The 14926-nt window shown below is 37.0% G+C and overlaps 3 protein-coding genes across 4 annotated transcripts; 1 reads left to right on the top strand and 2 right to left on the bottom strand.

Moving 5' to 3' along the window:
• Nucleotides 1–22: 22 nt before the first annotated feature.
• On the bottom strand, nt 23–2890 carry LOC131426303 (chondroitin sulfate synthase 2). The gene is made up of 2 exons (XM_058588924.1): nt 1141–2890; nt 23–1078 (listed from the first exon to the last, which is right to left on the bottom strand). Exons 1-2 carry the CDS (start codon nt 2704–2706, stop codon nt 233–235), a joined length of 2412 nt encoding a protein of 803 aa, XP_058444907.1. The 5' UTR covers nt 2707–2890; the 3' UTR covers nt 23–232.
• A 7064-nt stretch (nt 2891–9954) lies between these two features.
• Nucleotides 9955–11131, top strand: LOC131426301 (PHD finger protein 7-like). Its single transcript, XM_058588920.1, has 2 exons — nt 9955–10068; nt 10132–11131. The coding sequence occupies exons 1-2, from the start codon at nt 10026–10028 to the stop codon at nt 11085–11087; spliced, it is 999 nt and encodes a 332-aa protein (XP_058444903.1). The 5' UTR covers nt 9955–10025; the 3' UTR covers nt 11088–11131.
• On the bottom strand, nt 11049–12217 carry LOC131426302 (baculoviral IAP repeat-containing protein 5-like). 2 transcript variants are annotated; one of them, XM_058588923.1, is made up of 4 exons: nt 11744–12217; nt 11488–11667; nt 11259–11407; nt 11049–11202 (listed from the first exon to the last, which is right to left on the bottom strand). In XM_058588923.1, exons 1-3 carry the CDS (start codon nt 11849–11851, stop codon nt 11270–11272), a joined length of 426 nt encoding a protein of 141 aa, XP_058444906.1. In that variant the 5' UTR covers nt 11852–12217; the 3' UTR covers nt 11049–11202; nt 11259–11269. The 2 variants fall into 2 exon arrangements, with proteins under 2 accessions (XP_058444906.1, XP_058444904.1); XM_058588921.1 differs by having other exon boundaries at nt 11049–11407.
• Between the last annotated feature and the right edge of the window lie 2709 nt (nt 12218–14926).

The raw sequence follows: 14926 nt of genomic DNA, 5'->3' as shown, positions 1-14926 counted from the left end.
GTAGAATGAAAGAAACATCATGTTTATACGAAAAGCATTTTATTTTTCATAAAATAGTCTAACATATCTTCCTGACAGTGAATACATATTTCTGATTCTACAAACTAACACCTTCGCTCGACAGTTAACGAATAAATTTGGCAAAAAAAAAATATGAAGCTACAGTTGCTTCTGCTAAATGCTATCTACGTACCTGTATTCCGGTGAAAACGTCGGCCTCGGACTTTTTTTTCTATTCGAGCACTTCGCTCTCCACACTGTGGCCACGCTGTACGAGAACGTCTCCGATTTGCTTCTTCGAAGCGATTCGCAAACATCTTTCGGTGTCCGATTCTTCGCAGCGCAACTCCATCAGTCGGTCCCCGTTCGGATCACTAGCCAGGAAGTTGCCAATCGCACGCCCCAGTCGTAAATTCGGTTCTATGCCGCGTAGGACGTGAATTTTACTGGTCGATTTGACAAACATTTCGGCTACATTTCCGATTCCCTGATTTGGCGAGGGTCCTTCTTGTGTGTAGTTAACCAGATTGCCAATATCTCGATCGGAACGCACGATCGGTAATTGTTGTTCCAACAACTTCCTAGCTTCGACGTAGTCTCGGCTGTAGAATGAAATTACATCGTAATTACCGCGATCGAAATAGCCACTGCTCTGGCCAACATCACATCCGTCACATTCCTTACACAGCCCGGTCCAGCTGCACGGATACATGCTGAAACCTATGGGGCTGAATACCTGAAAGCCAGCGATGGTATTCATGCGAACCCGGTTCAAAAAATCCGCTCGGAAAGTAGCCCCACTAGAACAGATCATGATCAGACTATCGAGACCGATTTTACGCAAGGCCAAATCCGTGGCAGCAAAACTAAGGAGCTGATTCGGTCCATATACCGAGCTCGACAAGAGATGATTCGAACTGACCGGTTGACTTAGTTCCGGTGGCAACCGTATCGACACCCAAGCGATTCGGGATCCGTCCTGTTTGTGCTGATCCGTTAGGCCCAAGGCGAGGTTTTTCAGGGGTAGGAAAACATCCTCGTCTCCTTTGCTGGGTGTGTCCGCTCGGTAGAAGAAGATCTGTTTAAAAAAAATGACGCTTTTCTTCAAGGGGACACTGAAGCAAAACAAATCCCACTTACCAGCATCAAAAAGGTGTTGTCCTGATTGTCCATGCAAACCTTCTCGTAGCTTTGGACAAACTGCAGCGCCTCGTGCACCTGATGTTCGAACGTCGGCAGTAGGATGGCGATTCGGGTACTTTCCGTTACGTACGGTGACGGCACAATCTCAATCAATCCGATGGGTTTAACAACTTCGAAACTCTTCAGAACCGACTGGCGACGCTTTCGGTCGTAGAAGGCGAGATGCATTCGATAGTCCATTCCGCGAACGGCATCAAACCGGCGATAGGCCGAATGTAGACTACGAAATTCCAGTTCCGGTTGAGTGCGGTATGCCTCCAGGATGGTTTTGTTGAGAATGTTCTGCATATCTTCGCTATCGACGCCGGACAGAGGCCGCACGTTGACTTCCGAGTTCCACATATAGGAATGCGTCAGATTCAGATGAGTCCACGGGATGATATCGTGTCGTGATTCCGGTGGGTTCGGTTTCGGAACTCCCAGTGGCCAGCGAACTTCCAGGATGTCATTCGACAGTGTCCCGTTGGAAATCGTAGAAGCTTCTTTCTGAATTAAATTTTTCCGTTGATTCGACTGCTCCAGATGAACACGGGAAAAGTACGCGTGAAGCAGATAGAAATCGTCCGCCGTCGTGATCGGGTAAACCACCGAAGCCTTATTGAAGCTATCCTCGTGTTTGATCATGTGCAGATCTCGATAGATTTTGTAGCTGTTCAGTTTGTAGCTTGTCACGTTGATGCCCTGCCAGGAAGTTTGACAGCTATCGATTTTAGTTGAATATTTTACACATCGTCCGATGTTCAAATTGTGCTGATTGGAGACCGCATTACGCACGCACCAGTCGAGGTTTGCACGGATCTTTCGAATAACGCTACTGCTTAGAACGATGCCGGCATGCAGATCACAGTACTGCGAATCCTGTTGCGCTTCTCCATCTTCGTTCGGAACCGCATGGGGAGTTCCCATATAGATGTTAAAACTGATACTGATGTGGGATAGTCTTTCCTTTAGCAGTCGGGCGTTGACATACGATGTATCCGACACCAACAGGAAGTAGTCATAATCATCCAAGTAGTTATCAGCGATGTACTTGAGAACGTGAAACGGTCGCAAATTTTCTCGCGTATCAGTGAATCCGACAATATTCTTCAGTTTGAAGTTCGCTTTCACGTTGTCAGCATTTATGAAAAACTTTATTTTGTTAACCAAATGAGCGGAAGTTTTATTGATGGCCGTCGCTAACGAATCAATGTTCTCCTGCGTACTCATCACCCCCACGAACAGCTTCTCTCTAATACCCAACTCCGTGTAGTAATACCGTGGTCGAACAATATTCTTCACCTGTTTTTTAGCCGTCATCGGTTTCTGCTCCAGGTTGAGCTGGGGCTCAAATTCACTGCCATACTTGGCCTCCTCCGCCAACTGGTGTTCCCGTTCCGTGACCTCCGGACACTCGACGACGATCTCTGTCAAATCCTGGGGCATGTAGTAGCTGTACAGGAATCCTATCAGCAAACCGGCCAAGAAGTACTGATTTCGGCTGATGTTGCAAATTTTCCACATGGTGACTAGCTGCAGTGGATCAGTACAATTTCATTTCTTTACACAGTGCAATTCACACGGCACCGCCTGGAAACACAGTATAAAACTACAATTTCATGCTCAGAAATTAGCACAAAACAAATAAAAACTTGCTAAAGTAAAGTTCACCCCCCACACGAAAACCAAAACAAATATGCTGGAGATTTAAAGACGCTGTCAATGTATAGACTGGTCGAACTCAGAGATGCCAGGTCATTTTTTAAAAAATCTGTGTTGAAACCCAAAACCTGTCTGTGAAAATCTGTGACCGTTTTCCGTACCCCAATAGCAGTTCAAAAACAAATTTGGTGAGCAAAAAAAAAAAAAAAGGTCCGGTCCCATTTTCCGTACTATTTCAGCAGATCGAATTCAGTTTAGTGAGCAAAAAAAAAAAAGGTCTCACTACCACCACGCTCTGTACCTTTTTCCTCAACCACTCTGTACTTTTTGGTGCTAAACTGTACTCCATTTCCAAAATCTGTGATTTATTCAAGAATCTGTGAAAATCTGTGTCAGTTTTCAAATCTGTGCACAAAACTCAAAATCTGTGAAACACAGATTAATCTGTGAACCTGACATCCCTGGTCGAACTGAACCTTGACACCTGCGTTGCCAGTAGAGATGGTCGGGTATAGAAATTTTTATACCCGAACCCGACCCGTACCAGAGTGATCAGCAAAAAAAATTACCCGTATCCGACTCGTGCCCGATCAACAAAAAAAAATTACCCGTACGCGACCCGTACCCGAAAAAAAATTAAAAATTTTACCCTTACCCGATTAAAAATTACCTGTACCCGTACCCGACCCGAATGAGTAGTAAAAATTTTACCAAAATTCAGGATGGAGAAAATAATGTTTTTTAGATAGCGAGCCGTATCAGGCTCTAGTTGGTAAGTAAAATACATTAAAATGCTTGTTTACATTTACTCATAAAAATACACTGTGAAGCATGAATAGATTTCCAATGTATTTGGTACTTTATACTCATTTACAAATGTGGAGTAATATCTACTCAAATGTTTCGAGGAGCATGTTTACCCAAAATGTCGTAATACCCGTTGTATTCAATTTTGGGTAGGTATGGTTTTTACGAAACAGTGCGACTTTTGATCCAATTCTTTAGAACCACAAGTAAGCGTGCTCATTATCTTGACACACAAATAAAAATTCACATTCAAATCACGTAAAATGGTTCCAAATGTCAAATTGAACATTATACGTGACGAAAATGAATGTTATGCGAACATCCCCTATATAATGAATAGAGTATCATCAGTTCGTTTACGTGAATTGACCAAACATCAAACAATGTACGTGAACATTCGTGAGGATTTTTGTTTGGTTTCAATTTTTTACTACAAAGCAAAATGAATTATGATTTTGATTTACATTAATCTGTCAAATATGCCCGTTTTGTAAGCCTCACAAACCCACCCGTAAAAAAATAAACCATTGATTTTACAGCATAAACAATTGATTCGCAATTAGATATATGGGTTACAATACATTTTATTGTATCTAGACAAGATTTTTTTCATTTCCAACGATTCAATGTATTGTTCCTACGATTCTACAATTGAATTTATTGTACACGTGATGTTTTAAACAATATGCAAACTGTACATTTTATTGTTTTCCAAGAAAACATGTATGAGAAAACTTCATGATTAGAATTGTTACGATACTTAACAACCTATACATTCTATTGTAAAAAGCATTTCCACAATTGATTGAATAGTGCATAACAATACATTAAAATATTTTTCAATGGTCAAAGCAAAATTGTGGCAGGTTTTGTAACAGCAAATCGTATTGTTTTTCAACAATATTTTTTATTCGGGCACACCCACGATGTTATGGTAGATGGTGATTTTTACAGCCATTGAACGCCAACCCTCAACGAGTGAACACGGTGAAAAATTGAGTATTTCGCGAGAAAAGATTTTCAACCGTACTTTTGCGACTCCACGTTGTCACGCATCGAGATTTTCATTTGTAGTCCAGTGAAAAGAAACGAAAATTTCACTGGCAATATAGCCTAACTTGCTGTGCCATCAATCGGTGTCATTTCAAGTGAGGTGACACCATCCAGAGATGAAGAATAAGAAGAACTTCTTTGCAGATTTTCTGAAATAAATGTTCTTGTTGTTATGGTTAGAATCCTAATGATTTATATGAAAATTTGAGAAAATCTCCAACCAATATTTAAAATAACAGTTTACTGGTATCTGGATGTGATATGAGTACTACCATAAATCAAATAAACATACACTGAGCTAAATTTTCTTTTTCACATTATATGATATTCTAATGATTTTGCACTATTAGCATTTCCAATAATAGTTACAAGATGTGTTCAACATCATGTCAAATATATGAGATAATCTTATGAAACATAAATTTCTTTGAGGATTCAAGCTGTACTAGTATTCCATTCGGTAAGGGAGCACCTCATGATATTTGCGAAAGAGAAGTGAGATCCCGAGACTGAAAATGGAAAAAAAGGAATCTTACTAATCAGATAGAGTAATGAAATGTACCGGATATATATTTCATGGTTCGTTAACGCTTATCCTTGAACGAAGTTGGATGTGCTGTCTTGTCAGCGATTTAAAATTACATTGAGATGCGAAACTTCCTGAAAAAAAATGGTCTGGAGCAGTTGATGAATATCGAGGACACAACTATTCACGACTTTCATCGGATTTCCATATAAATTATATGGGATATTTTTATAACTTTCATTATGATAACGTCCATTTAGATTTGACGTACACAATAAATAAAGATTATAAGTTTCCATATAATTTCTATGAATTATATTCTGCGTATGATTCGTATGACAAATCTAATGAATATAAATAAGATTTTCATTTCAGTGTAGATTTCCCAGTGTAATAGTAATGTAGTTGAGCAACCCGTGACAGCAAAAGCACCGTCTGGTGGAGAATGGGTGCGTAAATGCTCCTAAAATGCATGCATAAAGTTGCCTGCGCATTTAACAAAACCACAGTAGCTAATGGAAAAAAGATACACCCGTTTTTCACTAGAGGTGCTGTTAGTGTCACCGTACAGTCGGAAATCTATGTTTATTTGATTTATGGTCACTACATTTTATATATGAATCACATAATTTTTACTGGATTGTGCATTAAACAGCTTTAAAAATATCCATTAAAAAATACGTGAAAAGTAGGGTCTGACCGCAACATCTTAGAGCTAAGACAGTGTGTCTTATCAAATATGTTATAAAAAAAAAGTAGGGTGGAAAATATTCACATAACTTTTCACGTAACTTTGATGTGATCGTTTTTTTTTTAATGAAGAAAAGAAATGTTTTTTTTTCTGGAGAAAGATGTCAGTTGTCAGGTCTGGTCCTAGGCGCGAATGTCAAAACCCTTTGAATCAAATTGTTTATTTTTCGGAAGAACTATTTTGCAATAAAAAATTCTCGTCAATGTGTAAACATATTTATGTGAAGTACAGATGGGCGGGTAATAGATCAGAAAAAAAAAATTACCCATACCCGACCCGTACCCGAGTGAGCAGTAAAACTTTTTACCCGTACCCGATTGAAAATAAGAATATTTACCCGTACCCGACCAAAAACCCGACGGGTACGGGTCGGGTTTCGGGTAAAATACCCGAGACCCGACCATCTCTAGTTGCCAGGTCATTTTTCCAAAAATCTGTATTCGGCGCAAAAATCTATCTGTACCATATCGGTATCAGAATCTCTTCTACATAAGTAGTAGAAAATGTCACCAAGAGGTGAGCAAAAAAAAAGGTCCCACGACAACCTTCTCTCATGTCTAAGCTTAAAACCAAAATCGCTACTTATCTGTATGATCCGTGAATTATCGGTATTTAGGGAGTACACTGAGCTAAATTCTCATTTTCACATTATATGATATTCTAATGATTTTTCACTATTAGCATTTCCATTGATAGCTACAAAGTCAACATCATGTCAAATATATAAGATAATCTTATTAAACATAAAACTCTTCGTGACGTTATTTTTACAAGATTTTCATATAACGAATGAAGTTTCCAGTGTGAGTCAAATTTATTGGCGCGCCCTATTGGCATATTGTCTCAAAATTGAAATGTAGAGGCGCTACTTGTTTAGAGATGATACATTCAGCAAGAGCTGTCAAATCGGTAAGAAAATTTCTAATTACTCCACCTTTTCAACGATTTCTTATGAAAACATGCAAATTCATTTAAAAAATCAGTAGAAGTTGCAGAAAATGTTTTTACTCTGAGGTGATAATGTTGATCTTAGTTCATTGTGCGAAATCTACCGTTTATTCAGAATACGTTGATTTGATACCATTTTTCAAATGCCTGGAAATAACAAATAAAGTATCCAAAACAAATAGTACTCTATCGCTATACATTCTAGTACTCGAGAAATCAACATTACAATGGTTTCTGTTCAAAAAATTTTGATCCGAAAAAACCTAACCTTACCCAATTTCACACATTTTCCATGTTTAATCGTAGTTTACACTAAAAATAGTAGTTGTAATCACTTTGAAATCGATTTTCTTCTACTCCGAGTGTACTTTTATCACAGACTAACAGACATGACAGTATGAGTAAATTCTTATAAAAATAATTTTTCGTGATGCACTAGTTCCACCTATATTGTACTGCGCGAACTATTTACTATCTGTACACCCCTTGTGGTATGTAAAAGTTTTTTACTAATTGGTTTCCCTTCGTTTGTCAACAGCGATCAGCTGCTTGCAGGGATGCCTGATTTCATCGAAATATTTGAAAAGGAATCGTCACAATAAATTATTGGATTACGTTGATAATATATTTAACTTTTTCGCGATGTTGGAAGGTAACCATTTATTTGACTCAACGTTGCTCATCTAGACTATTTTTTATTGTGTTGGTAATTTTCACCCGAAATTAAGTGGCGGCAGACCAGAAGCAAGTAAATATTGTAACTAAACGGGTTCGATTTTGTATTGCGTTGGAGAATGAGAAGTAGGCACAATTATGTATATGGTTTTGGCAATATGTATTAAATCTGTATCCTGCATGAAATTCGCATGGACGTATACAAATTAATACATTACTGGTGATTCTGTATGAATGGCAACTCTGTTGGTAAATGAAAAAAATAAACACATTCTAGATGACAGACAGGATGTTTTTGATAGGGTAACGTAGCGCCATCATGACGCATGTGAGTACTGTCCCAAATAAGGGAATATTCGAAATGACCGTTAAAATGATTGAAGAATCTAATTTGAGTGTCCTGTCTGTTAGTCTGTGCTTTTATTACTGATATCTATTTGTACTATTGAATAAACGATAAAAATGTTGCAAATCACTACTGCCGATATGAAAATTTCCGAAAGAATCCTCCTTTTCTTGGTTCCATTTTTCATTGGCAGGTGTCGCTACCGGTAAATCAGCTTTGCGACAATGTGCCAATAACCATTACTAGATATCCACACAACATACATTGAAACAATTCATGAAGCGCATATTATATTTACTTCGAATTAATGTAGATAGGTTTATCTATACCATATGACTAGTTTCATAAAATTTCAATACAACTTTTGATGGAGGTCATTCCAGTTCTATATAGCAGTTATATATAGATCAAATGATTGCTATTTGATGGAATAAGTGATACATATAGGATTCAAATTAATTAAAATACTGGGGTAATGGTGCTTAAGGGAATAAAAAACAATAAAAATAATTGTCTTATCAAAAACTTGTTATATTTTTCGTATGTAAAGAGTTTCATGATGAAAATTTATTTTAATATTTCAACTACACTTACTTCTTTGGAACTGGCTTTCATCGGATATTTACTGTTACCAGACGAATCAGATGCACAACGAATCAGAAACTACTTCTTTTACCGAGGATTTGAGCTATACTAGTCGTTAGTTTTGTGAGGGAGCATCTTTTGATATTTGCGAAGGAGAAGTATGGATCCCGGAACTAAGAATAAAAAATTTAAATCCTCTTATTAGACAGACAGAGTGATGAGACGTACTGGGTATTTATTTCATAATCCGTTAGGGCATATCCTTAAACGAAATTGAATGAGCTGTCTTGTCAGCGATTTAAAATAACGGAACTTCCTAAAAAAAGACTGTCTGGAGCAGTTGATGAATATCGAGGACACAACTCCTTCTTCAGCTTCAAGCAGTACGATTCACAACTACTCTTTCGTAAAAAACAAACTTCATTATATGTCTAAGTTAAACAATTATTTCTTGTTATTTTCTTCAGCTCGAGAAAACAGTGTCTTGTTTTCTTCCTTGTTGCAGATTTGATGTATGCTTCCAATGAAAATTATAAGTTTTCACATGACTTTTACTAAACATAATCAGCATGCGATTAATAGAAAAATGTAATGAATATTAAAATTATACTGGCTTAAGTTTTATCGACTTTTCGCATAACTTATATAGGGTATTTTCATCAATATCATAAAGATTATGAAGATATAAAATTTATTGGACATCATTTAGATTTTATGTACAGTCCCATTAAAGGTCATAAGTTGTCATATGTCTTTTGTGAAATACCATCTGCGTACGATTCAAAAGACATATCCAATTAATATAAATTATGTATCGAGTTAGGTTTTATCGGATTTCCATAAAAAATATATGGGATATTCTTATAACTTTCATTATGGTAGTGACAGTTTCTCTTTGTTTACTTTCTCTTCTATTAATTACCAAGCGGTTTACACGTTCATCACTCAACTCTCTGCATAGAATGATGCCCGAAACTTTCGACTTTCAAACAAAACTGTGAAATCCAAGAAAATCTTTTTAATCACATCACAATAATCGAAAGAGAGAATGAACAAAGAGAAACTGTCAATGGCTCATACGGCTTTCTGAAAAATCAACCGAGATATGATTAATATGACAAATCTAATGATTATAAATAAGATTTTCATTTCAGTGTACAGCGATATAGAGGCAGAGATGCCAGATCTGCAGATTTCGTACATAGTGCTGCAGACATTTTTTTGTTTTGCCGACTTTTGAAAATCGAGGTTTTCGCAGACTTTTGAAATTGTCGCGATCTTTCTTTTTTGCTCAAGTCAGTTTAGCGTATCATACTTTATTGAGACATTTCTGCCAGCAAGACATATTTGCTGATTTTTTTTCGGATATACAGACTTTTGCAAACCTGTCCGAAGATATTTGAAATTTTCATCTGGCATCTCTGATCCCAACAGATTGTTTGCATTTTTTCTGAGTATAAACTGGTCCTCAATAACTCCTACCGGAAACTATGAATATCAGCGCAGTTCCTTTAAGCCAGACATGTGATGGAGGTACGTATTATTTTAATGTTCTAAACAAAAGCACAAGTAATTAATTTCCTATATTTGTTTCAGTTCCAACATGCTCGCAGGCAAATGAAACTTTGTATGAGGACAATTTATTCATTTCCTCCGAGCCTCGTTTCAATTTGGAACTTGTTAATAGAAACACAGAAGATCGTTGCTATATTTGCCTATTGACTGTAAAGCATCCGATAAAGTATGGGGAGTTCATGATGAAACAATTGTCAGGAAAAATCCTCAAATGCCATTATTTCTGTTTGTTATCTGGTTCTCTCATTCACCAGAGAGGAAGCACAGATACATCGGGTGTACTGGGATTTCTTGTCAGCGACATATATAATTCACTTCCACGGTTCCGGAACAACATATGCAACTATTGCACAAAGCCTTCGGCTCCGATTCAATGTGCGTCGAACAACTGTGATAGGTGGTTCCATTATATTTGCGGTTATGATAACAATTGCTTGACGCAGTTCACCGGTCAATACATTTCGTACTGTCATGAACATCAACCGATTCATCATAAACACATCCACGATGAAAAAGCGAGATGTTTTATATGTTTGGATACAATGACACCGTATAATCCAGTGTCAAGCTTTTATTCGCACTGTCCCCCAACAGAAGATGATCCAAGGACATTGGGTAATTGGTATCATCGTAAGTGTATGCTGAAATCCGCGGCGACAGCTGGGTACGAGTTCAAATGTCCCGCTTGCTATGAAAGAAAGGAATTCAAGGAGTACGCGAAATTACATGGCATCTATGTACCACAGAGGGATGCAGCTTGGGAGAAAGAAAAAGGTGCCTTCTGGGACACTCAAAAAAAGAGATGTACTGCCAAAGACTGTGTGGTGGAGGGAAAAGGCATTAAGAAGAAAACAACTCTGGTGGGATGCAATGTCTGTGGTGGAGAATCTTTGCATCTGGAGTGTGCTAACCTGAAGAATCCAAATGATTACGTGTGCTCGGTCTGTATGGATGCTACATTTATTAAACTGTTTTAATTATTCATGCAAATTAAACATTTTGCCAAAATAATAATAAATAATTGCATTTTTTTTCTTGTTCAGATGACATCGGCATTCTATCGGCAACCGATATTACATCAGAACGTTGTATCTAAAAGCCGGGGTAAAATAAATTACATAAAAAAAAACAAGACAGTTGTTTTATACGAATCTAGTATTCAGTGCTTTGAAAGTTGCTGCATCATTTCTCTTCGTTTTTTCTCGAAGTGCGCTTGGAGACAGCTTTTTAACGAGCTGTATTGGTTGTGGATTCTACTTTTCAGAATGGCCTCCAACAAATTGATCATTTCTTCGCACTGAAATCGAAAATCAGAAAATGAATGGCCATTGATTTTGTTTCCAGCGACAGTCGGCCTAAGCTCTAGCTCAAACTTACCATCAGTTGTGCTTCGGGCCGTCCATACTTTACAAACAAACATTGTGGAGCATGTTTTTTGTGTTCCACCCAAGGCTCATCTGTTTCTTCCCAACCATCCAATACCTTTCCACATACAAAGCAAATAGCTGTATCTATCTCGCTATCATCTCCATGCCAGCAAAAGCCTGCTTCGGCCATCTATGGAAACATCCAAATTATAAAAAACACACACACGTAAAATCCGTTGGTTTCACCATCAGCAAACAAAGCTTACCTTTTGAACGTTACACGAACTGGAGCTTGAATAAGGCCATTTTTTGAAACTACTCTCTCGATCTTTTTCGAATAAGCATATTTTCTCTACGTTTTGCGACGAAACCATTCTACTATGAGTTATCTTGATTTTAATTTCACTAAATACAATGAAATTTTACCGAACCGCTTTTCTTGTGTTCGCTTCAGTGCTGTCAACTGTTTTTTCCAAAAATCTGTATTTGGCGAAAAAAACTATCTGTACAATATCTTTCTCGAAAAATCAAACATCAATTTAGTGCGAAAACTGATTTTGCGACCAAAAAAAAAAAAGGTCGCTCGACCTGGTTTACCCCTATGGAATCCAACACAAAAACTGAAAATCGGTATTTATCTGTATGAAAATTGAAATATCGGTATTTTGAGAGAGCATATCTGTATTCCTGTATCGAGTCCAAAAATCGGTATAAATACCGAGAAATCGGTATAGTTGGCAGCGCTGGTTCGCTTTTGAATATTTGGCGCAGCGATGCCAGATAGTAGTAGTGTCGTTTCCGTAGATTGGCATTTTTCCGGAAACTCGTTTTTGTTTTGCACTCGCCAGACAAAACTAGTTCCCGTAGTTCTCCGTTGATAAATTCAAATTTTTGTAGATTTCCATAGAAAAAACTTATTTTCCGTAGATCGGTAAATCCGTAGAAAATCTTCTGATCCGGAGATTTCCGTAGATCTGACATCGCTGTATAGAGGTAAAAAATCTGGATAAATACCGAGAAATCGGTATACCTGGCAACGTTGTTTGACACATCCAACACTCTTATTGAACATAACTCAAAATTGAGTGACACATCACTCAAATTCATAAAAAGTTACAACTTTATTCTATCTACTCATTTTTGCGTTAAGGGACGAAATTGTCAAAACATGAGTTATTTTTACTCAAAATAAGAAAAAATTTGAGTAAGTTCAACTGAAAATTTGAGTTCTATGGTCTCAAAATGAAGAAACTTTTCTTCGTTAATTTTCATATACAAAGTTATTCTTCTTTCTTTTGAATGCGCAAAATAGTGATTCAAACCCAGTAGAATATGATTGGCCGCCCCCCTCATAAGAGAAGACTGGTTTAACAACAGAAAAAAACGGTCCCTCCATTACCCCTCCTAAATACGCCACTGAATATACGCATAGATACCCGGTAAAAAAAATTAAATATTTTCAAGCAGAGTTGAAAAGTCGGTAAACTCGAAAAAAAAAGTCTGCGGACCAGAGAAGTCAGCTAAAATTTTCAAATATTTTCCAGACAGTCTGTGAATCCGAACAGCGCGGCCGATTGAAAATTCTGTAAATTTTGACAAAAGCCTGCGAAAAACGCAATTTTTAAAAGTCTGCAGCACTTCATAAGAACTCTGTAGATTTGTCTGAAAATCTGCAGATTTCTTATGAAATGCTGCTGACCTGGTATCTCTTCTGCGGACCCAAGTTCTTTGTATGTTCGTTCAACGTTACTCTAAAGTTAGTACATTTTCACTCGCTATATAATGAGTAAAGTTGAAGAAAGTATTTGTCAAATTCTGAGTATCATTTACTCAGTGCTAGAAAAATGACAAAATAACTTGAATGATCAGCTTAATCAGCTTAAATCTAATGATAATTGTTAATAATATCAAAACACGATCAAACATATTCACAATTTTCATAGAGCAACCTTACATCATCTTTGATGAAACAGAATCTGGCCAATTACAAGAAGTTCTACAAATTTTCGTCGACAACCTTTAATTGTTTCTACGATCAAGTTTTTCACAATTTTCTCGTACAACGTTTCCAAAGCACGGTGAGTAAAGTATGTGATGTTTTGATACTCATCGTCATTCTCAAATTGCGAAAAATGCTTCCACTTAATGTCCCAAAACAACATCCGTTGTATTTTAGTTAAACCGATAAGTTATTGTGAATAAATCGACGAAAAAATCTCTAATTTTCGTGCAAAAAAACAAGCTAAAACGATTGCATTACTACTGATTTACAGGCAATCAGTTGATTTTGAAGTTCAAGAAGTCGTCGTGACAGAGAGCCGGTAGCTCATTTTCAAAAATCTGCACCACAGACTAACAGACATGACAGTATGAGTAAATTCTTATAAAAAATAATTTTTCGTGATGCACTAGCTCCACCTATATTGTACTGCGCGAACTATTTACTATCTGTACACCCCTTGTGTTATGTAAAAGTTTTTTTTTACTAGTTGGTTTCCCCTCGTTTGTCAACACCGATCAGCTGCTTGCAGGGATGCCTGATTTCATCAAAATATTTGAAAATGAATCGTCACAATAAATTATTGGATTACGTTGATAATATATTTAACTTTTTCGCAATGTTGGAAGGTAACCATTTATTTGACCCATCGTTGTTCATCTAGACTATTTTTTATTGTGTTGGTAGTTTTCACCCGAAATTAAGTAGCGGCAGACCAGAAGCAAGTAAATATTGTAACAAAACGGGTTCGATTTTGTCTTGCGTTGGAGGATGAGAAGTAGGCACAATTATGTATATAGTTTTGGCAATATGTATTAAATCTGTATCCTGCATGAAATTCGCATGGACGTATACAAATCAATACATTACAGGTAATTCTGTATGAATGGCAACTCTGTTGGTAAATGAAAAAAATAAACACAGTCTAGATGACAGACAGGATGTTTTTGATAGGGTAACGTGGCGCCATCATGACGCATGTGAGTACTGTCTCAAATAAAGGAATATTCGAAATGACCGTTAAAATGATTGAAGAATCTAATTTGAGTGTCCTGTCTGTTAGTCTGTGTCTGCACATTTGTCTTTGAGCATAGCTAAGAAATGAGTGATTCGTTAGCGACTCAATTTAATAAAATGTGGTCGCAGTCAAAATTTGAGTTTCCATCCATCTACTTATTTTTGAGTAAAGGAACAAAGTTTCTAAATGAAAAATCTGTTTATCATCTGGGATGCATAAAGTATATAGAAATCTGCGAAAATCTTGGTCAAACATTAAAACAATCTTTCAGTTTTTAGAAAAATCATCAAAATCTGTTATTTGAAGACAAACACGAGAAAAGGTCCTAAGTGCAAATGACAGTTTCTCTTTGTTTACTTTCTCTTTCGAGTATTACAATCCAATCAGCAATCTTCCCATCTAACACTTCGCATAGTATAATAGCAAAAACCA

Source organism: Malaya genurostris, chromosome 1, assembly GCF_030247185.1.
Source record: "Malaya genurostris strain Urasoe2022 chromosome 1, Malgen_1.1, whole genome shotgun sequence".
Classification (NCBI taxonomy): domain Eukaryota; kingdom Metazoa; phylum Arthropoda; class Insecta; order Diptera; family Culicidae; genus Malaya; species Malaya genurostris.
The sequence above is the reverse complement of the archived record's forward strand: the minus strand, read 5'-3'. Positions and strand labels throughout refer to the sequence as shown.